This window comes from Papio anubis, chromosome 6 (genome assembly GCF_008728515.1).
Source record: "Papio anubis isolate 15944 chromosome 6, Panubis1.0, whole genome shotgun sequence".
Lineage (NCBI taxonomy): Eukaryota > Metazoa > Chordata > Mammalia > Primates > Cercopithecidae > Papio > Papio anubis.
The window spans coordinates 50,707,170-50,729,304 of NC_044981.1; the positions used below are offsets into that span (position 1 = coordinate 50,707,170).

Genomic DNA, 22,135 nt, shown 5'->3' on the forward strand with positions numbered 1-22,135 from the left:
AGAGGATCCTCTAACAGGATCTCATTATGGGCAAGAACTCCCAGGATTTTGAGGTGTCTGACATATCAGGTATTCTATCTTTATGAAGGGTAAGTTTAGATTCAGGCAAAAAGCGCCAGGCAGAGAGGTAATTCTTTTCCTGGACTTTTACTCACTGGCCTCCCCTGGCCATTTAGCTATTTTAAATTGGCAGGGTTTGGTCTGCACTATCAATTTTGACTGATAAATGCTGGTGCTGCTGAGGAAGAAAACTGTCTCTAGAGGAGACATGACCCCCAGAGAGAGAGCACAGCAGGCTGCTGCCACCGTGTGGTAGTTTGCTGCAAATGCGGGAGCAGCAAACCCTGCACGATTGCTCTCAAGGAAAACAAAATTCAAAATATGTATGAAAAACAGACTACGACTATTAAGACCGCGTGTACAAAATGGCTAAGTTTATTCAACATCTCAGATATTCATCTGGATATTGGGTTTGTTTTGTGCTACAATATATATTCGCCTTAACTGGTGCTATTGTAAAGAAAGCTCTCTTGACCTGCATGACATGCATCAGAGCTTCTCTCCACCAGTTAGAACCACCCAAAGCCTAGTCTAGACCACAGTGCTCTGCAGGAAAAAAAAAACAGCAAACAGAAAACAGTTGTGCCCCCCAAAAGTACTCAGAAGTCATGCTATTTACAGTTGGGTTTGTGTGGGATGGGAAGTAGGGCGGATGGATGAGCCAGTGCTTTTGCAATGAAGATGCAATAGTCCTTGTCCTCTCTCACTGTCTCCTCTTTCCTCACCCCATGGCAGCTTTCACGACCCATTCCCACAGGGTCCACCGAGTCCTGACTCAGCTTCATCACCAACATTCCTCGCCTTCAGTTCAACACTGTTAGTGAGGGGAGCAGAGGCAAAGACTTGGGTTGGGGACGGGGGGGGGAAACACGGAAGAAACTCTCTTGGCACAACCCAAGTTCAGAGACGAGGCCTCCTCAGATGAGGAAGATGATGCCCTCAGACACCATGACCTGATTGTCATCCTGCATCTTGCTCAGAGCAGCCTGGATCTCAACTGAAGAGAAGGGCTCTTCGCTGTCCCGGTTGATGGATTCCGTGAGGCGATTCATGCCGACTGACTGCGCATGAGCTTCCCGGAACACATCCAAGAGGGCCACCTTGAATGCCTTCAACCTGCCCCAGACAGGAGAAAGGAGGAGAGGAGTAAACAAACCCAAATGCTCTCAGGAAAGAGCTATTCTAGGAAAATTCATAGTATTAATACAGTAGAGGCGTCCCCTCAATATTCTTTCTCACACACACATCTGCCTCTGATGGCAGCATTACCCTTGAGGAGCCCCCTTTAAAGTTAAACTATTATACTGGTGCGTGGAAAATTGGCATTCCCCTTGGCTGTAAAAGAGTAACCTGGTCAGCATCAATGGGGGACAATTTAGCAGCACTTACTAAAGCCTTAAGTGTGTATATCCTTTGGCCCAGGGAGCCCATTTCTAGGAACTCACCTTACAGCTATACTTGCATGAGTGCACACTGATAAATTTAATACTGTTTTACTGCAAACAGGGAACAATCCAAATGTCTATCATCAGAGAATTTCGTTAAATAAATTTTTACCTATCCATACCATGGAAACCCTGCAGTCAGTAAAAAGAATGAGATCAGCTGGGTGCCGTGGCTCACGCCTGTAATCCCAGCACTTTGGGAGGCCGAGACGGGCGGATCACGAGGTCAGGAGATCGAGACCATCCTGGCTAACACTGTGAAACCCGGTCTCTACTACAAATACAAAAAATTAGAAGGGCGCAGTGGCGGGCGCCTGTAGTCCTAGCTACCCGGGAGGCTGAGGCAGAAGAATGGCGTGAACCTGGGGGGCGGAGCTTGCAGTGAGTGGAGATCGCGTCACTGTATTCCAGCCTAGGCGACAGAGCGAGACACCGTCTCAAAAAAAAAAAAAAAAGAATGACATCAAACAAGCACAGTGGCTTATGCCTGTAATCCCAGCCCTTTGGGTTGGGAGGCCCAGGTAGGAGGACTCCTTGAGGCCAGGAATCCAAGACTAGCCTGAGCAACATGGGGAGACCCCGTCTCTACAAAAAGTAAAAAAAAAAAAACACCGCACTCCTGTCTCAAAAAAAAAAAAGAGAGATCTATACAAGCTGATTCAAGAAGCATTTTAAGATACAGTTGAATGGTTGTCTCTGAGGGATAGAGTTACAATTGATTTCTTTTTTTCTAAATACTTTTCAATGTTTTTCAAATTTTCTTCAGTAAATACGTGGTATGTGTTTAAAGTATAAAAAGAAAAAACGTAAAACTTGGCTATGGAGTTTCTTTGGTGTTCAGTAAACAAAATTCAAAGATAAAAATGTCTCCTAAAACCCTGGTGGTAAAAATTCATTTCAAAAACAAATGGCCAAAATGTATCTATCCCACCAAGAAGAATCTGAGGTTACAGTAAGACGTAAGTTGTACCTGTTGTAAAACTCTTCTTCCTAACCCCACACAGACATAATTCAAATTCTTAGAGAATTATTAATAAAGCAAATGGTAAAATTTAAACAACTGAAGATTCCGGGTAAAGGACATCCAGAAGTTCTTCATGCTTTTCTCGTAACTTTTCAATAAGTTTGAAATTAAATGAGAATATAAAATGTTAAAAGCCACGGGCCTCCAGCTTTGTGTTTTACTGATAACCAGCAGTTTGTTTCCCACCCTCTCCAAGGGAAAAAAGTCCCTTCCTCAGTGATACAGAATTCTTGAAGGGGCAGGAGCAACATCCCTACTCACCTGGATTCACTTAACTCCACTTTCTGGGATTCCTTGGTCTCCTGTGAGTCTGCCGTCTTTGGAGTGTGTACTTCAGCGGGTTGATGTTTGTAGAGATGGGGAAGATTAGCAAGGTGAAGCCATTTCCACAAACACTAGGGAAATCATCTCCACTCCCAATCCCTCACTCAGCCTGCTGAACACTCCTGTTTCCTAGGGTTCTTATGGGGCCAGGCAGAATAATTAGGATAAAGGGAAATCTTCACTGGATGATGAAGGAATTTAGTGACGCAGGAGACCCTCAAAATATATATTATGCGAAATGCTTATACCAGGTATAGCACAGCACAGTTCATCAAGGAGGTGTACACAATAGAGCAAAGCTTCTTCCAAAGTTTTTACTGTGGGTTTCCCCTGAAGCTCTCTTGGGACAAACCTCTTGGACATAGGCCCCAAACGGGGAGCCAAACGAACAAGAGTCCACAAGAAACTAAAGTGCACAGAGCAACTGGAAAAGTCCAAGAGTCACAGGAACAACCTCTTTCATCAGTAAGGGGCGCTCACTCACCTTGAGGCATTTCCTCCTCTGTGTCACTGAAGTCATAGGGGTCGTATGAATCCCCATCTTTGGCATCTGGCTGGCGAGTCTTCCTTCTAAAATACCCAGGGCAGTTAAGAGAGAGAGAAAGTTTGCAGACAGAAAGGCAAGGGAGCCCCATGTTGTGCTTCTAACTATGGAGAAAAGGAAACAGAACCACTAAGTCAAAGTGAAGCACTAGGCTTAGGCCTTTGCAAACTGCTGCTTGTTCTAAACAAGACCAAGTCTCCAGACTAGAACACAAACAGGCGCTGCTTCCAATGCTCTTTCCCACATCACTCACCCTTATAAGTTCAACCATAAGCATGAAGGTTTTCCCTTAGAATTTTTAAGTATATATTCAAAACCCTCAGTGGTTGGGTTGCTGTTCCTACTATTTAGCATTTCTTCAGTAGAGGGGTCAAAAGCACATGAGAAGGTCTCACTCTCTTTCTCTTTTATCCAGGTTATCTTCATCCACAAACCCTGTAGGTCTAGGAACACCCTCCATGAACAACCTGACATCAATAAGCAGCGCTCATTCCACCCTCTACCCTCTACTCCTCTCTCCAGTCCCACTGGAACTTTTTTTTTGTTGTTTTCAGATAGGATCTCTCTCTGTCACCCAGGCTGGAGTGCAGTGGCGCGATCCCAGTTCACTGCAACCTCTGCCTCCAAGGCTCAACCCCCAGCCTACCGAGCAGCTGGGTAGGCTGGGGCTCCAAGGCTCAACCCCCAGCCTACCAAGCAGCTGGGACCACAGGTATCCGCCACCACGCCCGGCTAATTTTTCTATTTTTTGTAGAGACAGTTTTGCCATATTTCCCAGGCTGGTCTCAAACTCCTGGACTCAAGTGACCCACCCGTCCCAAAGTGCTGGGATTACAAGTGTGAGCCACCAACTTTTTAATCTCATTTGCTTGCCCCACCTTACCTCTTCCTCTTCTGCTCCTGGTCCTCTTGGCTTTTCTCCTCTTCATCTTCTGTCTCTGATTCATCCTCACTTCGCTTCTTACGTTTCTTCTCCTTCTCCAGAACCTAGGACCAAGGCAAGTGTGGGTGGGCTGGAGGGGTCACTGATGCAGGGGAACTGCATCGAGAACTCCGAGTCTCTTCTGCACCATAAGCAGGAATGACTTCCATGTTTCCAATGGTTTACCTAGCTCCTCTTATCCCTAAGTCCCAGGACCAGGGGCAGAAGTAGAGACTGCTACCCATCTTTTTAAAATGCTGGGAAGTACGTTATATGCTGTTTATATAGTAGGTACTCAATAAATGTTTACTGAATAAAGAAACAAATGTCTAGCACATAATAGTAAAGTGGAAAACAATCTATTTCCTCATAAATCAGGTGTCTAATTGAAATCCAAGACAACCCTTAACCTAGCAAAAAGTGAGGAAGACTTTATCAGACTCACAACTCAACCCCAAAACTAAAATTCACCAGACGGGGGCGGGAGTGGGCAACTAGGAAAAGGGAGTCTAAGCTTTGAGGCTTAATATCTAAAATGACAGAGATGCAATGTCACAAACAGAAATTGGGAAACAGGATGAGGCAAGTTTGAGAGTTCAACTTTAAACATGAGCTTCTGAGGTGCCAATGGGACATTTGAAGAGACTACCAAGGGGAAAGGTACAGAGGGACAAGGAAGATTACCAAGGTAGCCCTTTTGAAAACACCTACTTTTTTTCTAAGATGCAAAGGAAGTAGGAGTACACAGAGAAGCAGCTGACTGAAAGTATAGCACATCAACTAAACCAGAATCTCTAGGAGCCCTGGAATCAGCATTTTAAAGCTTTCCATCTGATTCTCAGGTACAGTCAGGGTTGAGAATCACTGAGTGTTCCAGAGGAAAGAGTGAGGCAGACTGATCACTGGAAGACAAATACTGCTTTCTGTTGACGATCCAAATGTAGCTGTCAGTCATGGAAGGCTGGGAAGCCTATGCATCTGTAATTTATTCAGAAGAGCCTCTCATACCCTGGCATCTGAATCCTCACCTTCTTGAAGTAAGCATACTGGACCAACTCCACAGCTTCCTCTGCATCCTGCAGGTCCACAGTCTTGCTCATGCGGGCCTTCGCATGGGCTGTGGCCAGTCGAATCAGAGTTTCCAGTGTTCGGGCTGTAACTGGAGATGTCTAGGGAAGAAAAGGGAGGATTGCTTATCCCAAATCCTTTAGGCATGCCCATCAATCCTACTGCACAGAAAGGGAAATGACACTACCAGAAAAGCCCCAGGAGGCCTAAGCAGAGAATTCAGAGCTCTGTGTTCTCTATAGATACCATGTAAAAATGAGAAAGATGATAGCAAGGATCAAGGAAATATACCCAAGACTGTTGCAGGAAGGAGGAGCAAGTGAACAGGGAAGAAAATTAGGCATCTAACAACTGGAAAGATAAAAGACTACAGCGTAGAAAAGAGAAGGGAGAAAAATCATCAGTGATTGTAGGCCAGCAATGCAGCAGGAAGTCTGCCTTTATATACATTCTGTCATTTCACCCTCTTAATAACTTGGAGAAGTTTTATACATGAAGGAAATGGGACTCAAAGACCTTCAAGGAGAGTTTCCAAAGTCACACTGAAGGAGGGATAGGAAAGGAGTAATCTGAGGACAAATATGTAGCTTGAGTAAACTCAGTCCAGAGAAGGAGAACTCTGACACATTCCTAACAAATGTTTCTCACAGGGACCGGTGAATACCAAACCGGGGTGCTTTTACCTTTTACAATGCTATTGTCTGAATGGCCTTCTTGACCTAATCAATCAGAATGAATTGAAAATGAATGAATCAGAAATCTGTGTTTGGGACTAGGTATGTGTACAAGTTTCAGGTGATTCTGATGTGTTCAATCCTCTCATTTTATGGATAAAGAAGCTGACCTGACAGGTGAAAGGATTTGTCCACAGTCGGGATCAGACATGAAACTACTTCCAGGCCGGGCGTGGTGGCTCACACCTGTAATCCTAGCACTTTGGGAGGCCAAGGCGGGCAGATCACGAGGTCAGGAGTTTGAGACCAGCCTGACCAACACGGTGAAACCCCATCTCTATTAAAAATACAAAAAAAATTAGCCCGGTGTGGTGGCACGTGCCTGTAATCCCAGCTACTCAGGAGGCTGAGGCAGGAGAACCCAGGAGGCAGAGGTTGCAGTGAGCCAAGATCACGCCACTGCACTCCAGCCTGGGCAACAGAGCGAGACTCCATCTCAAAAAAAAAGAAACTTCTTCTGTCACACCTTCCAGGTCTCCCGTTATATGACCCATCACTGATGTATCCTGGTCCCTTCTTGTTTCAAGTTTCCTAAATTACCGTGTATATTCACAATGACATTCAAAACTAAATACATTCACATTTAAAATCATTCATTAAATTTTGTAATAATTTAGAAACCTACCAGAGTTTGGAAGTCATACACTCCATGACAAGTTCTAATTCTTGAACCACTTAAAAAGCTGGTGAAATCCTAGCCTGCAATAGCATACCTAGAGAATCCAAATTGTCTTGGAATTCACTTACAGACCTCACACTAGGAGCTCAACTAAAATAGTGTATGATGCTCAGTTCTAGGTTCAATGAGAGGGCGGGCCACACACCAGAAGTTCGCATGGGGAAAGGAACAGTTAAAAAGAAAGTAAGCTGTTTAATGAGGAAGACAGGTGATACACAACCTCCAGAAAACAAGACCAACAGCCACAGGTAAAAGTTGTGGGGAAATAGGTTTAAGCTTAACAAATATTCTAAAATTTCAAAACAGTAATGTTCTGAGCATACTGTCACTGGGGGTATTAAAAAGTCCCGGCCAGGTGCTGTGGCTCACGCCTATAATCCCAGCACTTTGGGAGGCCGAGGTGGGCGGATCACGAGGGTCAGGAGATTGAGACCAGTCTGGCCAACACAGTGAAACCCCGTCTCTACTAAAAATTCAAAATTAGCCAGGCATGGTGGCACAGGCCTGTAGTCCCAGCTACCCGGGAGGCTGAGGCAGGAGAACAGCTGGAATCCGGAAGACAGAGGTCACAGTAAGCCGAGATCATGCCACTGCACTCCAGCCTGGGCAACAGAGCAAGACTCCATCTCAAAAAAAAGAGTCCCAGCAGGGATTTGAGAAGACAGAGTGGGTGAGGCTGGAGTAGATGATCTCGGATCATGTCTAATCCAAGTCTATGTCTATGTCACATAATAAGAGTTCTGGACTTGGGTCTTTCTGCTGCAAAATCCACTGCCCCTAAAAGATTTAGACAAATTTGGGCCGGGCATGGTGGCTCACGCCTGTAATCCCAGCACTTTGGGAGGCCAAGCCGGGTGGATCACCTGAGGTCGGAAGTTCAGGGCAGCCTGACCAACGTGGTTTCGAAACCCAATCTCTACTAAAAATACAAAATTAGTCAGGCATGGTGGCACATGCTTGTAATCACAGCTACTCCGGAGGCTGAGGCAGGAGAATCGCTTGAACCGGGGAGGTAGAGACTGCAGTGAGCTGAGATCACGCCATTGCACTCCAGCCTAGCCAACAAGAGTGAAACTCTAGCTCACCAAAAAAAAAAAAAAAAAAAAGATTTAGACAAATTCATGGACAGCTATATTAGGTTACCAGAAATTGCTCTGAATAACCATCATGGTTGCCTGTTAGTCATTTTTTCAAAGTCCAGTCCAAATATTGTACTCTCTGGGAATCCTTCCTTGACATTCATATCCTTTCAGGGAAGTCTAAAAGAAAATTAACACTTTCTTGATCTATACTCAAATAGCCTTTCACATTCATTCCTTTGTAAGTACCACACTGAGGTAAATATTTATAAATATGCACGGATGTCTTTCTATCTACCTTTGTGCTTCCCCATCCTGGATCTGAGCTCTTTGAAAAGAGTGCTTATTAATTTTACATTGCTTGTAAGGGAGACTAGGTCACTAGTCTAGGTCACTCGACTAGGTCACTAGTCTAGGTCACTCCTATGTTTGCTGAATGAATCATAGCTTCTGGAGGCCAATGTCATTTTAACTAATGAGAGACATGTTACCTCTGGGGTCCTTATTTCATTTTCCTTTATAAAAGGAAATCATTAAAATTGTGTAACAGGAAACTCTTCAGACCAGGGAAAAAAGTCACTAAGTTAAAATGCTTTCAAAGCTCCCAGATAGCAAGGACTCCTGCCCAGCCATATACCTAAGGGATCCTAGGCCCAGGCTCCCCTAGGCACTCACCCTGGCAGTGTCCGAGCTCATGCTATCTTGGCTGCGCAGGCGTGAATACTCTTCTGCAATGTAGGTGGCCGACTCCTGTGTCAGGACAGGCTTGATGATTCTGGCCACATGGATGTACTTCTTCATGAACGTTGCACTCACCATCTTCTCCCTGGAGCCACACACAGTGAATTCCATCTCCCTGCCACACCTTACCACCTGCCTGGATTAGTGGCTTTGCCTCTCAGAAAAGCCAGGATCAAAACAGACAAAGCCTAGAACCCATTATCATAACTCCCATTTATATGGAACATATACAAGATTCTTCCACATATTTTTATTTAATTATTTCGAGTATTATTTGTGAGTTAGGTAGTTTAGATAAAAAGTTTAGGTATTATTTGCTCTATTTTGTAGGTGAGAAAACTACAGCTCAGAGAAGCTGAAGTAGACTCAAAGTTTTCTGACTCCAAATTCTGCATTCTTAAACCAACAGCTTTGAAGATTATGCTATGCTTCTTACTGCATCATGACCAAAAATAGAGGTGTAAGATCCCACATTTCATGCTTTGAGCACCTGAACACATGTCTCCTTCACCCAAGTCTACTTACAAAGTCTCAAATGTTTCCTATCTGCTGACCCTTCATCACAAATGGCTACATGACATGTGCCATCTTTCATGTATAAGGCACGCCCACCATCAGTTAGGCATGTCATCCAAACTCTATTTTAAGAAAAGACCTGAACCTGGGCTGAATCACCCAAACATTTACAAGGCAACTGGCCAGGATAAAGGATATATTGTGGACCCAGAAAAGAAGAAAATTAGTCCACATGGTTATGACTCCAGGCATGGTTTTGATCTGGGCACATAATGCCTTAGCTAAGCTTAGACATACACATGTTCTAATATAACACAAATTTCAGGTTCCCTCAAGGCAGAGTTATGAGAATGCTTACTTTTTCTTCTTGGTCCCATGTAGAAGGTTGTCATGCTTCTCGTAAATCTGGGTGTCCTGCTGGTCTTCCTGGCTAAAGTTGGGATCATCTGTGGCCAGGATATCCACAGCACTACCCAAGGGCATAGCTGGTATACCCAGGTTAGGAGAAAGGAGAGTAATAAAGAGTTTAACCCAGGGGAAATTGCTTTTTCTATAGCACAAGAAGGGAAGACACCAAAATTCATAAAGAAAGGGCTCAAAAAGAATCAGACACATGGAACCCACAGATAAAGATGGTGGAACTGCCTGGCCCACAGAAGATGCTCAAAGTTATTCCCAGACCCAGAAATGGACAAAAGACATACCTTAGGATAACCTCCAGTAAGCGAGAAGGGGAGGTGGCTAAACAGTTGAGGGCTCTTCAACATCAACCCAGACACTGAAACACCTACCACCACCTGGGTTGGGCCTGAGAAACTACCATCTGTTTAGCCCCTTTCCATTAGTTACTATTCTCATAACCTCACCATCGCCATCCTGCTCCCCAGGTGCTCTGTAACGGTGCATCCGAAGGACATGGTCTGAGATCTCCCGATCCTGCTCAGGATCCATCTGATCCAGCATGATGAAGAGCAAGTCAAATCGAGACAGCAGTGAGTCCTGTAGTCCAATGTTCTCCATTGGAGTCTTATACTGGTCATACTGGGGAATGTGAGGACAACAGAAGTGGGCATGACATCAATAGGAAGAAAGAACAAGGCTGCTGCAATTCTGGGAGTGGGAATGGAAGGCTTGACCTCAAAGAGCAAAACAGACAAAAAGTAGTGAAAAAGTAAAGTATTTTATAGCCATTAAACAATGTAAATCATCTCTTCTACCTGCAACCCTTCTTTAACTGAGCTTCCTAGGAAGCCCCACTTCCTACTACAGGAACCTCTAACAGGCTGAATGTAGGTCTCTAGACCAGGCCCCTCATTCCCAAACCTTATTCTGCTCCTCTCATTCCCAAGGCAGGACCTGACTGAGAGATGATCCCTTTCCCCTTACCTGTCATAAAGACAGAGCAAGTTGGTTAGGCTACAAGCACTTAGAACTTTTTGAAGTCCCTTACTCAGAAGATATGAGTAAAACCTCAACTAAAATGGTCAATGATGTACAAATCATAACATCTTAGAAACTGGCCAGGCACATCCACTCACACCTGTAATCCCAGCACTTTGGGAGGCAGGTGGATTGCTTCAGCCCAGGAGTTCGAGACTAGCCTGGGCAACATGGCAAAACCCCGTACCTATAAAAATTAAAAAAGAAAAAAAAATTTGCCAGGCATGATGGTGCACATCTGTAGTCCAAGCTACTCAAGACGCTGAGGTTGGAGGGTCACCTGCACCCAGGGAGGTCAAGGCTGTAGTGAGCCAGGATCACTCCACTGTACTCCAGCTTGGGTGGCAGGGTAAGACGCTCAGACAAAAAAAAAAAAATCAAGGGAGTTTTTCCTCGGGATTCAAAAACCCAATACTCTCCTTTCAATTCTGGGCCTACTGGATAGATACCTACCCATCCACATACACTTCACAATCAGAGAACATAACAACTTTTAGGTAATAATGATTTTGACCATGTTCACATTTCAGGTTCTGCCATTTTTCTTATATTTCCCAATCACTCTTGAGAATGACATAAACACACATCATTTATTTTACTTTATTTTACTTTTAAAGATGAGGTCTCACTATATTGCCCAGGTTGGTCTCAAACTCCTGGGTTCAAGAGATCCTCCCACCTCAGCCTCCCATAGTGCTAGGATTACAGACATGACACACTGCACCCAGCCCCATCATTAATTTTAAAACCTGTGGTTTTCAACCTTGGCTACACATTAAAACTAAACCTGCAGAGCCTCTCTAAACCATAGCTACCAAGAGCTCCAACTCAGAGATTTCAATTCAGAAACTCTGAGCTGGGGACCATGCAACTGTATGTATAAAAAACACCATCGCAACAAGGCGTTCCCATACACCGTAGGATTATAAACTGCTGGGACACAGCATGAGCTCTGGGCTCAAATCCTGGCTCTGCCATTTTCAAGTTTGTGGCTCTTGAACAAGTTACATAATCTTCTGTACCTCTATTTTCTCATCTGTAAAATAAAGATAACTACACATTGTGAGATAGTTACTGATAGAATAAAAGGAGTTGGTAAATACAAAGCATTTATGAGCATTCATTAATAGAAGTATTAATATGGTACAATCTTTAAAGAGGGTAATTTTGGCCGGGCGCGGTGGCTCAAGCCTGTAATCCCAGCACTTTGGGAGGCCGAGGCGGGTGGATCACGAGGTCAGGAGATCGAGACCATCCTGGCTAACATGGTGAAACCCCGTCTCTACTAAAAATACAAAAAAATAGCCGGGCGTGGTGGTGGGCGCCTGTAGTCCCAGCTACTCGGAGGCTGAGGCGGGAGAATGGCGTGAACCCGGGAGGTGGAGCTTGCAATGAGCCGAGATCGCGCCACTGCACTCCAGCCTGAGCGACAGAGCGAGACTCCGTCTCAAAAAAAAAAAAAAAAAAAGAGGGTAATTTTGCAATCTCTACCAAAAGAAAAATGCACGTAACTCTTAATCCAGTAATTTAATAGGTATTTATACTACAGATATATTCCCAAATCTGTAACAAAACACACATAAAGGGATGGCCACTACAGCTTCATTCAAAATAGGAAGGAAAAAAAGGAAGCCACTAAATACCCATCAGATGGAGACTAGTTAAATACATCCCTATGATGGAATACTAGAAATCTATTTTTTTAAAAGGAAAAACTCACCAAACCCCAGGCACAGACAAATATGAAAGATTATATCTAGCACATCACAGTCATGATAAAAACAAAGATAAAGAGCTAATTCTTAACAAGGAAATAGTATATTTGCTGGTACATGCTTAAATTTTTGTTTCCTTAAACACTTCAAAGCTGTTACCTCTTGGCAAAGTGACAGGAGAGGGAAGCAAGTCTTTTCATTTTCATACTATAGCTCTGTTCTGTTTAGAAATTCCTCCGCCACATGCATGTAGTCCTTTTATTTAATGGACTGTTAAATATGTTAAATGGACTGTTTAACTATATTGTTAAAAAGTTACTTTTAAATAAGGAACTTTCCAGGGGAGTCTGCTGTGCAGGAATGGGTGAGGAACCCTGCTCTAAACAAATGATAATAACAAGAAAATGGCCTTATTTTTAGTCTTTGCCCTGGGTCACCTAGAATACACTTCTCAGCCCAGTTAGTCAGCAAAATCAAATGAAGGTGAGGACAATAGTTGGGGCCTGATTCTACTTACCCTGCCGTAGACGGGGTTGGCAGCTGCCAAAACACTGCAGCGGGCATTCAACCGAGCATGGATGCCAGCCTTGGCAATGGTCACTCGACCCTGCTCCATCACTTCGTGGATGGCTGTGCGATCCATGTCAGACATTTTGTCAAATTCATCAATGCAAACCACACCTCGGTCAGCCAGAACCATGGCCCCCGCTTCCAGACGACGATCCCCTGGGAAATGAGGAGGTAAAAATACATGCTACAGTCTAGGTTATAGGGGCCAGAAGGGAAGGATTTCAATCTCCTTCCTAGGAATCTTTCACTTTGCACATGTGAACGCAGCAACGGTGTGTTGGCTGCGAGAAACTTACAGGAAATTCTGGTGGGTCACCTTTTCAGCTTAAACCTAAATATTCATAGTATCTCTTTGTCCCACTTTGACCCCTAAGTAACTAGCTTCTCACAAATTTGCTTTATAGAGTCTCTCTTTGGCCTCATCCTCAAGTAATATCCCAACTAGGCCTCTGCCTTCTCTTCACTGGTCTCCAAATCCCTTCCTCTAGTTCATAAAATAGTACAATCTTTATTTTTATTTCCTTTCTAAAGTGCTAAGACTTTGTTTCAAGTCGAAAACATTCCTGTAAATAGATGAACCAAAGACTTAAATAACTCACCCACCACTGCTGAATACTCAGTCCTCTATAATCTGGCCTCAACTAACCTACCAACTGTATCTTCAGAACACAAGCCAGGGCACACAAAGGATCTACGCTCAGTCTCTCTGCTGGGCCTTTGCAAAGGACCCTTATACCCTTACCTGTTTCCTGGTCTGTGGTGACAGCAGCCGTCAGACCCACTCCCGAGGAGCCCCGGCCAGTGGTGGGGATAGCCCGGGGTGCAGTGCAAAGCACGTACCGCAGAAGCTGAGACTTGGCAACCGATGGGTCTCCTGTAGGGTAGGGGCAGTGATGACACTCTAGGAAACTCCCCAGCACCCCCAGCAAGTTCTGCCTTTCTAGCACCGCTCCTGACACAACAGTCATACAGTAATTGGCTTTTAATATTATTTCCTTCGCTTTTCCCTTCACCACTCATGGAAGAATATATCATATACTATAAATCAAGAATTCCAGACATGATTAAAAAAAAAAAAAAGATTCATTTTAGCCTTTTGATAGGACTGAAATACTGCTAAGTACAGAATATACAATCTTACATATTATAGGTCCCGACAACCACTACACAAGAACAACAGTCTAAAGCAAATCCCCAACATCATACCTATTAGAAGAATGTTGATGTCCCCACGGATGTGGCTGCCATTTTCTAAGTCTCGCTCCACCCCTCCCAAGAGCAAGCAAAGGATTGCTTTCTTGACATAGTCATGCCCATGGATACTAGGGGCCAATGACCTGGCCAGCTGGTCAAAGATATCCTACCGGAGAAAAAACCAATGGCAAGCCTAGTGAGATTCAATGGGACTTTGTAGAGCTCCACTTTATATACTTTGGCCTATAGAAAATACTTGAAGAGGGCCGGGCGCAGTGGCTCAGGCCTGTAATCCTAGCACTTTGGGAGGCCAAGGCAGGCAGATCACGAGGTCACGAGTTCAAAACCAGCCTGGCCAACATGGTGAAACCCCATCTCTACTTAAAAGACAAAAAAATTAGCCAGGTGTGGTGGCGTGTGCCCATAATCCCAGCTACTTGGGAGGCTGAGGCAGGAGAATCACTTAAACCCAAGAGGCAGAGGTTGCAGTGAGCAGAGATCGCGCCATTGCACTCCAGCCTGGGTGACAGAGCAAGACTCCATCTCAAAAAAAAAAAAAAAGAAAAAAGAAAAAAGAAAATACTTGAAGAAACACAGAAACATGTACACTGTTCCTAATTGCAAGTTTCTTCTCTAAGACAAATCACACTATCAGGCCATTATCAGAGTAGGCACAGAGGCAGAATTTCAGAATTTCAAATTTCAAAATTTGTTTAGAGGTTTAATCTCTAAGGGAAAAAAGTATTCCCAGGTTCAAAACATTTTAGGTTTAATAAGAACATGTACTATGCTTGAACAATAACCTTTATCATCACACATTCATATATATAGTTCAATTCTAAATGTGGATATACATCCTATCTTGAAAAAGATAAGAAAAACAAGTTGGAGAACTAAAACAAAGAAAAAATATTTAAGTAGTAATGCATCACCAATGTCTTCAGTAATTAACAGACTTATTGGTACACTTGTAAGTTAACAGCTATCCTAATATTTGTATTAGGTTCATTTAGCAGCCCAGCAAGTAGCAGGTATTAAAATTGTTTAATAACAGAATTATTAAAGAACAAACAGCAAAAACACCCTTCATGTGTTGATTTACCCAAAAATAGAAGAAGCTAACACCAAACACTTCAGACAAAAAAATGTTTTTTGATCTTCTTCTGATCTAGTACAAAAACAGTCATGCACCAAAACACAACTCTTAGAAATCCATTCCCACCCTCAAATTTCTAAACGATGCCCAGACCTTGGATCGGGTTTTACTGAACTTCTTGATCTTGGCTATATCCTCAGCAGAGAAAGAAGGCTGAGCATCCTTGCTCATCTGCTTAACATTACAGGCAATCAGGACAGTCCTGGAACAAAGAGAATAAAGAGGAAGCCCGTTATATTCAATTTCTAACATTAGTAGCTAGTACCCCCAGCAGTAGTAAGCCTTTTTAGGCTACCAAACTAGACTAGCCAATCAGAGCTGGGGAGGAGGGGGCAGGTAGTTGTTGTGAATTAAACAACTGGTTCTGTCTGTGACCCAAATATGCTGATCGTGCCCCGCCTCTGGAATTGACCCACGGAGCTTCAGACAGAACTGTGTATGGGGACGAAGCGTAATTAAATGAGAAACTCCCAGGAAAGCCATGAGGCTGTCATCATTGTCACCAATAACTCTCACTTTTGGCATATGATGGTAAGGATCACCAGCTTTATCTGATAGAAAAGAGGTATTGAAGGTATCCTGTCTCCCAGAAAGGTAGAGTGCTCCACCTATCAGATATAACTCTGGAATACGGCAAACTGGAGAAAGGCTATTACCAGAAATGGAACCTGTCAACAGCATTACATACACTTTAGGGCAGACCCTTTACCTGAAAGTCCCAGAGGTGTAGCCTCCCTTCTTTCCAGGAAGGCAACGGTAAGTTCCCACCACCTGAACCCGGTCACCAGGCTTTGCTTTATCCACCAAGTCATCATCCAGAATGACGTCCACAGAGCGGGGGAGCTGGCCAGCTGGGGCCTTCTCGGGCATCTCCTGGATGGTGATGGTCTGGTGATCCTTGTAGACAGAAAGGCCATATTCTGTCTCAAGGGGATTGTTCTCCTCATCCTAGAAAAAGGCACACAGAGGGATAGAGTGAACTCTGTCCTGTCTTAAAAATGCCACACTCACCTGTCATGGCAAATAAGATGACTTCATAAAATTTCATTATTAAGGAACAAAAAAAGTCAAGTACCTTCCCTAGCTTTTTGTGTTCCCCTCTGTTTTAGTAACAAGCATCGAATGGAAGGGGCAACCCACAGTCTGAATGGACTATGGTTATATTAACATCTAAATTAAGATTCTTACTTCCCCTCTAAAGCTGAATATATGCTTACACTCTGAAGCAGTTTTTCCACTTCTAGGTAATACCCAACAGAAACGTTCACCCAAAGCCATGCATAGCATGTATTATGCAATGCTCATAGCAGCATTATGCCTAATAGTCAAAAATTTAAAAGTATAAAAATGCCATCAATAGTGCAATGGTTAAATAAACATGGTAGAGTCACATAAATGAATACTGTACAGCAATAAAAATGTATGAAACACACCTATACACAACATGGATAAATCTCATAAACACAATGTTGAGCATAAGAAGCCCAACACAAAAGAGTATTTAAATAAAATAGAAAAACAGCCAAAAGTAATCCATGCGGGTTAGACATCAGGATAGTGGTTACCCCTGGGTAACATGGGCCCTCTAGAGGGACTTTTGAGTGCTAATACTTCCTCATTTGGAGCTGGTTACACAGGTATACTCAGCTTGTAAAAATTCATCAAACTATACACTTTATGTGAGCTTTCCTGTACGTATATTGAAGTTTTACTTCCTTCACATTTGAATTTTCTAAAAACACAGTTGTCACTTATCGAGTGTTTGCTATGTGCCAGGCACTGTGCTATTACTTCACAAAATTATCTCATGTAATTATCACAACTTTGTAAAGAAGATATTTTCACACGTCATGGACAAGGAAACCAGGAGACTAGAAGAGATTAAATAAGTTCCCCCAGGTCACACAGTTAAGTAAGAGTCTGGACTTGACACAGGTATTAACTCCAAAGCCCACGCTCTTAAGCACCATCACAGACAATCTCCAGAAGATCTGGTCCAATGTATTTCACTTTTCAAGAAGCTTGGCCACAGTAATTAGCAGAAGAGTACTTCCCAAGTACTTCCTGAAGAAGAAATTTTAGAAAAGTGGAGACCTTAAGGTCCAAAGAAGACAACAGAATGACTTAGAGAATACAACTGGCATGAACTAAAGAGACACAGGTTGTAGTCCTTAAGGCCATCACTAACTGGGACCATAAGCAAATTGTTTAATTTCTCTGATCTCAGCATTTCATCTGGAGCTACCTCCAGATGAGCTACCTCCAGATGAAATGATGCTAAAGTATGCTTAAGTTATAATTCTAAGATACTCATTCTCGTTTTTGTTTATGTTTCATTTCTCCACCATTGTGAAGACTGATGGCGAGGACTGGGTCTTCTTTATATCCTTGTCCTCCATAGCACTTAACAGTGCTTTCAATACAGTAGTTCTCAATTAAAATTTGATGAGAGGAGGAGAGGAATTCTTTGATAGAATGAGTTCAGACATCAAGTAATCAATATTAAAATGATCTTTTGTCTCCTGAGGAAAGCCTTGCATTGTCCTCAATTCAGATCAATCTGAACACTAAGAATAAAGGAAGCATTTTCCTATGCCAGCCTTCTCCCAAACCCACAACAAAGTATTTTTAAAGATTACATAACAGTCTAGCATATTTTTCTTTTTAAAAAGCAGATTACAAAATTATATGATTATAATGTTGTTAAAACATCTATGTAGGTGACATCTTCTTTTGACTACTCCATAATTTTCTAAAACGAACAAGTGTTTTCTTAAGAAAATAATGAGAGTTACACCTATAATCCCAGCACTTTGGGAGGCCAAGGCGGGCGGATCACGGGGTCAGGAGATTGAGACCACGGTGAAACCCCGTCTCTACTAAAAACACAAAAAATCAGCCAGGCATGGTGGCGGGCGCCTATAGTCACACCTACACAGGAGGCTGAGGCAAGGAGAATGGCGTGAACCCGCGAGGCAAAGCTTGCAGTGAGCCAAGATCACGCCACTGCACTCCAGCCTGGGTGACAGAGCGAGACTCCATCTAGAAAAAAAAAAAAATAAGAGTTGTGGCTGGGCATGGTGGTTCATGTCTGTAATCTCAATACTTTGGAAGATGGAAGCAGGAGGATCACTTGAGGCCAGGACTTCAAGTCCAGCCTGGGCAACATAGCAAGACCCTGTCTCTAGAAAAAAGTGAAAAAAAAATTAGCAGACCTGGTGGCTCATGCCTATAATCCCAGGTACTCAGGAGGCTAAGGTGAGAAGATTCCTTGAGTCCAGGAGTTTCAGGCTGCAGTGTTGTATAATCGCACCACTGCACTCCAGCCTGAGAGACAGAGATCCTGTCTCTTAAAAAAAAAAATAATTGTGAAGCCAGGTGGCATAGCACAAGCCTGTAATCCCAACTACTTGAGAGGATCACTTGAGCCCAGGAGTTTGCAAATTTAGTGCACCATGATTGCACCTGTGCATAGCCACGGCACTCCAACCTAGGCAACATAGGAAAACCTCATCTTTAAACATAAACAAACAAATAAATAAGAATTGTGGGATTTTCATATTAAACTCTGGCCTGCAATCAATCTTTCCTTTGGATTAATCCTTATTTTTCACCCTTTACAGAAAAAAGACTTCAGATATTACAAAACTCCTTGCCTTAAAACAGGTATCTTTGACTCCAACCTCCAAGACAGCTCAATCAGTTTATCCCCCTTACCTTGGTAGGATAGACAGAGCTGGAGGGAAAGGCCACCAGGGTGGTGAGATCAGAATAACGTCGCTCTATGGTCTTCTTAGTAGCAGGACAATAGTGGACACTGCGTACGACTTTGGGACGAACTAGAGAACCTAGGAATGGAAAATGTGCACATATAAACTCACCCAACTAGACGATGATACAAGTGGAACCCAAACCTATGCAAGCCTATGACTCCAAATACTGTGTTCTTTTCACTAGGTTATGATATTTCAATATTACCTTTTATTCATCTTATTATATATAGACCACCACTATATCCATGTAAAATTTTAAGTACCACCAATCCCAACTAATAAAATAGGTGGAGTTAGGGTTTGGAATGAGAGCTTGCCAGGAGTTCCAGCTCTCAGCAGAATTCATCATTCTACTAACACCTGTGATTACTCAAGGTCCCCCTAATCAATGTACGCCCTAAGCCCCTCCGAGTTTTACCACATAATTCCAGTGCTCCACCTCTTTGAAGCCACAAGCTACCCAGATCTACTTTGCCTCTCCTGCTTTCCCCACCTCCCTGTCTTATTCTATCTTCATTTCCTTAGTGGCCCCCTTTAACCCACTTACATTTAGTGACAATGCCCTCCACACAGACCACACAGCTGAGGAAGCAGGAGGTAAGAGTCCGCGGGGAGACATGCTTGGAGCCAAAGCTGCCTTCCAATCCTACGTAGAACTCCTCATACTGCTTGGCATAGGTAGCATCAATGGAGGCCACAAAATCCTTTAAGGCCCGCTGGAAGGCAACCAGCTCCTCAAAGGCATTGTTCAGAAGCCTGTACACGGGCAGGAGAAAGAAAAATTAGACAGGGCGGAATTCAAAACAATGGATCCTCAAAACAGCAGGATCATTGAATGGATCATTAAAAACAATGAAAAAATCCAGCTTCTGCTTTCTCCTGCCATCCTATAAGACTCAGTAAAATACCAGAACTAAGGACCAACTTTAATTCAACTTATCAAAGATATAAAAATCATATTCAGCTAAACATTGGAAGGAGGAGCATTTGGGAGGAAAATGCCAACCACCTACTTTTCAGAAAAAATAAAAATAATAATAGGTGCAAGTGAGCTATGAGGACTTCTAGATCAATCCTATTTCATACAAGTCCTCTCCTGAGAGGCTGTTTCAATCTGGCCAAGAGGGAAGGGAGCCATTCTCATTGAGAGTGAGTGTATCTCCTTGCCACTCACCGGTTAGCCCTCTTCTCGTTTTTCCTGCGCAGGTCATTCACATTGACAATCAGCCGGTATTGGTTGTCACTGATCAGCTCCCGAACTTTGCTCTGATAAATTCCCTGATCTTCCTGCAAAACAGCCACCACATATCACCATAGCCACAAATTCAGAAACGTTTCTAAATAGAAGTAGTTCTCACAGCCAGATAGCCACGTCAATCTCTGCAGCAGAGCTGAATCCCCAGTATGTATGTGCTCATCAATTTCTCCCTTTCATTCACTATCTTTAGATTCGAAATACATTCTAAGAGGGGACTGTAAGAATGATAATGACTTCTTCAAGGTCCATGCTGTTATTCCCATCATCATGGACGACTTTTCTGCATGCTGTAATTTCTGTCTTTAGTGGAGAATTAAAATGAGCTCGAGAAGTCTAAAAGGACAGTAAGTGCAAACTTTATTAAAATGTTAAGTTGAACCTAACAATGTGAATGTTAAAGGTAACAATGCAAATACATGGTTATGTTGTTTCACGGTAGTAATCATTTCACCACGCATATCAAAACATGTGCACTTCAAATATATACAATAAAAATGTAAATTAAACGGACTCTTAATAGTCACATTAAAATGGCTTTTCATTTAAGAATTACGTAAAAAGTAGTATTTTCCCCAATCATCTTTGCAATACGGAAAGGGTTCTCATACCCCGACCTAAAGGAATAGAGAATCTCAGCTATTTGGTCACATCATCAACCCTTCAAGATAGCTTTTCAACATTCTATGGCTTTTAAGTCTTGGGTTGCACATAAAATCCCCTTGGCCTGCACACAAAACACTTTTTATCTGCATCTTAATTGGTATTGAAAAAGAATGCAGCCGAATTAGGGAGTCTTTTCCTCCTGGTAAAAAGTCAGTCCCTAAAATCTGAGCACTCTGCAACGCAGCTGGTCACTATAGCCCTAGGGCAACCCCTCCCCTCTCCCCGAGTCTCCCCAAATCAAGAGAGAGCAGTGAAATGCAAAAGGCCGAGGTGGGCTTTGCCAATCTGCTTGCACTTAATGGGAACCTGTCGCCTTTCGCGTGCCCGGACCATCGCTTGTACTTAGGAGAAAGTTGGCTTCCTAAGAGTTCACTTATAGAACACAAACTAGCGAGTCCGGCGTTAGAAGCTACAAGATTGGGGCTGGAGACTCGGGCCCGGCAGGCTCCGCTGCAGCACACGGTATGGAGGTCTGGCGGGCCTCTCGCTTCCCGGGACGCTTCTGCATAGGCTCCTAGCGCTAAAGCCCCGCGCCGGCGCCTCCCTCACCTCGTCGTCCAGGAAGTCCAGGTAATCTCTCTGGGCCTCCCGCAGCTCCACATCGTCCAGCACCACGGTGCCCGCCATGCCCGCTGCCAAAGAACTACCTCTACCAAAGTAGCGCGAAGGTTCCCTAGATGACTCCACCCCGGCGCGAAAACTTCCGAACTTTTCCCGCCACCAAAGGTTACCTCGAGGAAGAGGCGGGGACCCTGGGACCATATAAACATTATGATTGGCTGAGTTATCTGACGCCGGAATAGCGACTGTCCAATCAAAAACTTCTTCTTCTTCTGGTTTTCCGCTGGGCGCCCCGCGGTGGCGGGAAACGTACCATCCGGGATCCTCTGTTCCTCCCCTCCCTCCTCCTCCCTCACTGACGAGCAAACTGACCAATAGGGCTGAGAGGAGGCTCACAGAGGCTGGTCACTGGGCAGCTGGAGGGGACAGGCTGGCGAGAGGGAAAGCGCTGCGTTCTGGGAGTTGTAGTGTTCTCCCACCTTTCCGGATGTTTTACAGGGTTTTTTCATGCTACAGAACTTTGGACCCATGCAATGACCAAATTCAGGCCGGCGGTAGGACTTTACTTGAAAGTAAATTAAACGTCAGAAGATGGTGGTTTATAACGCAGGGAGATGAAAACATAAAAGCAAATCATTTTAAAGATATATCCAAATCAGAACTGCCCTC

General features: G+C 43.6%; 1 protein-coding gene across 2 annotated transcripts; it reads right to left on the minus strand.

Moving 5' to 3' along the window:
* Nucleotides 1-414: 414 nt before the first annotated feature.
* On the minus strand, nt 415-21,694 carry MCM3 (minichromosome maintenance complex component 3). Of its 2 annotated transcripts, XM_003897730.4 has the most exons (17): nt 21,455-21,694; nt 20,159-20,271; nt 19,532-19,740; nt 18,929-19,059; nt 15,921-16,159; nt 15,305-15,413; nt 14,068-14,221; nt 13,604-13,735; nt 12,809-13,017; nt 10,003-10,177; nt 9,495-9,621; nt 8,555-8,705; nt 5,348-5,488; nt 4,281-4,384; nt 3,338-3,423; nt 2,791-2,860; nt 415-1,176 (listed from the first exon to the last, which is right to left on the minus strand). In XM_003897730.4, exons 1-17 carry the CDS (start codon nt 21,665-21,667, stop codon nt 978-980), a joined length of 2,562 nt encoding a protein of 853 aa, XP_003897779.2. In that variant the 5' UTR covers nt 21,668-21,694; the 3' UTR covers nt 415-977. The 2 variants fall into 2 exon arrangements, with proteins under 2 accessions (XP_003897779.2, XP_003897780.2); XM_003897731.4 differs by lacking the exon at nt 20,159-20,271 and having other exon boundaries at nt 21,455-21,507.
* Between the last annotated feature and the right edge of the window lie 441 nt (nt 21,695-22,135).

Bases quoted from the DNA above. Each gene is read 5' to 3' on its own strand.
- MCM3 (XM_003897730.4), bottom strand. From the start codon at position 21,667: ATGGTCCCAGGGTCCCCGCCTCTTCCTCGAGGTAACCTTTGGTGGCGG. The intron at 13,018-13,603 runs GTAAGGGTATAA...CTCATTTCCCAG, and splicing joins CACCACAGACCAGGAAACAG to GGGATCGTCGTCTGGAAGCG. The intron at 2,861-3,337 runs GTGAGTGAGCGC...AACCCGCTGAAG, and splicing joins AGAGGAGGAAATGCCTCAAG to TACACACTCCAAAGACGGCA.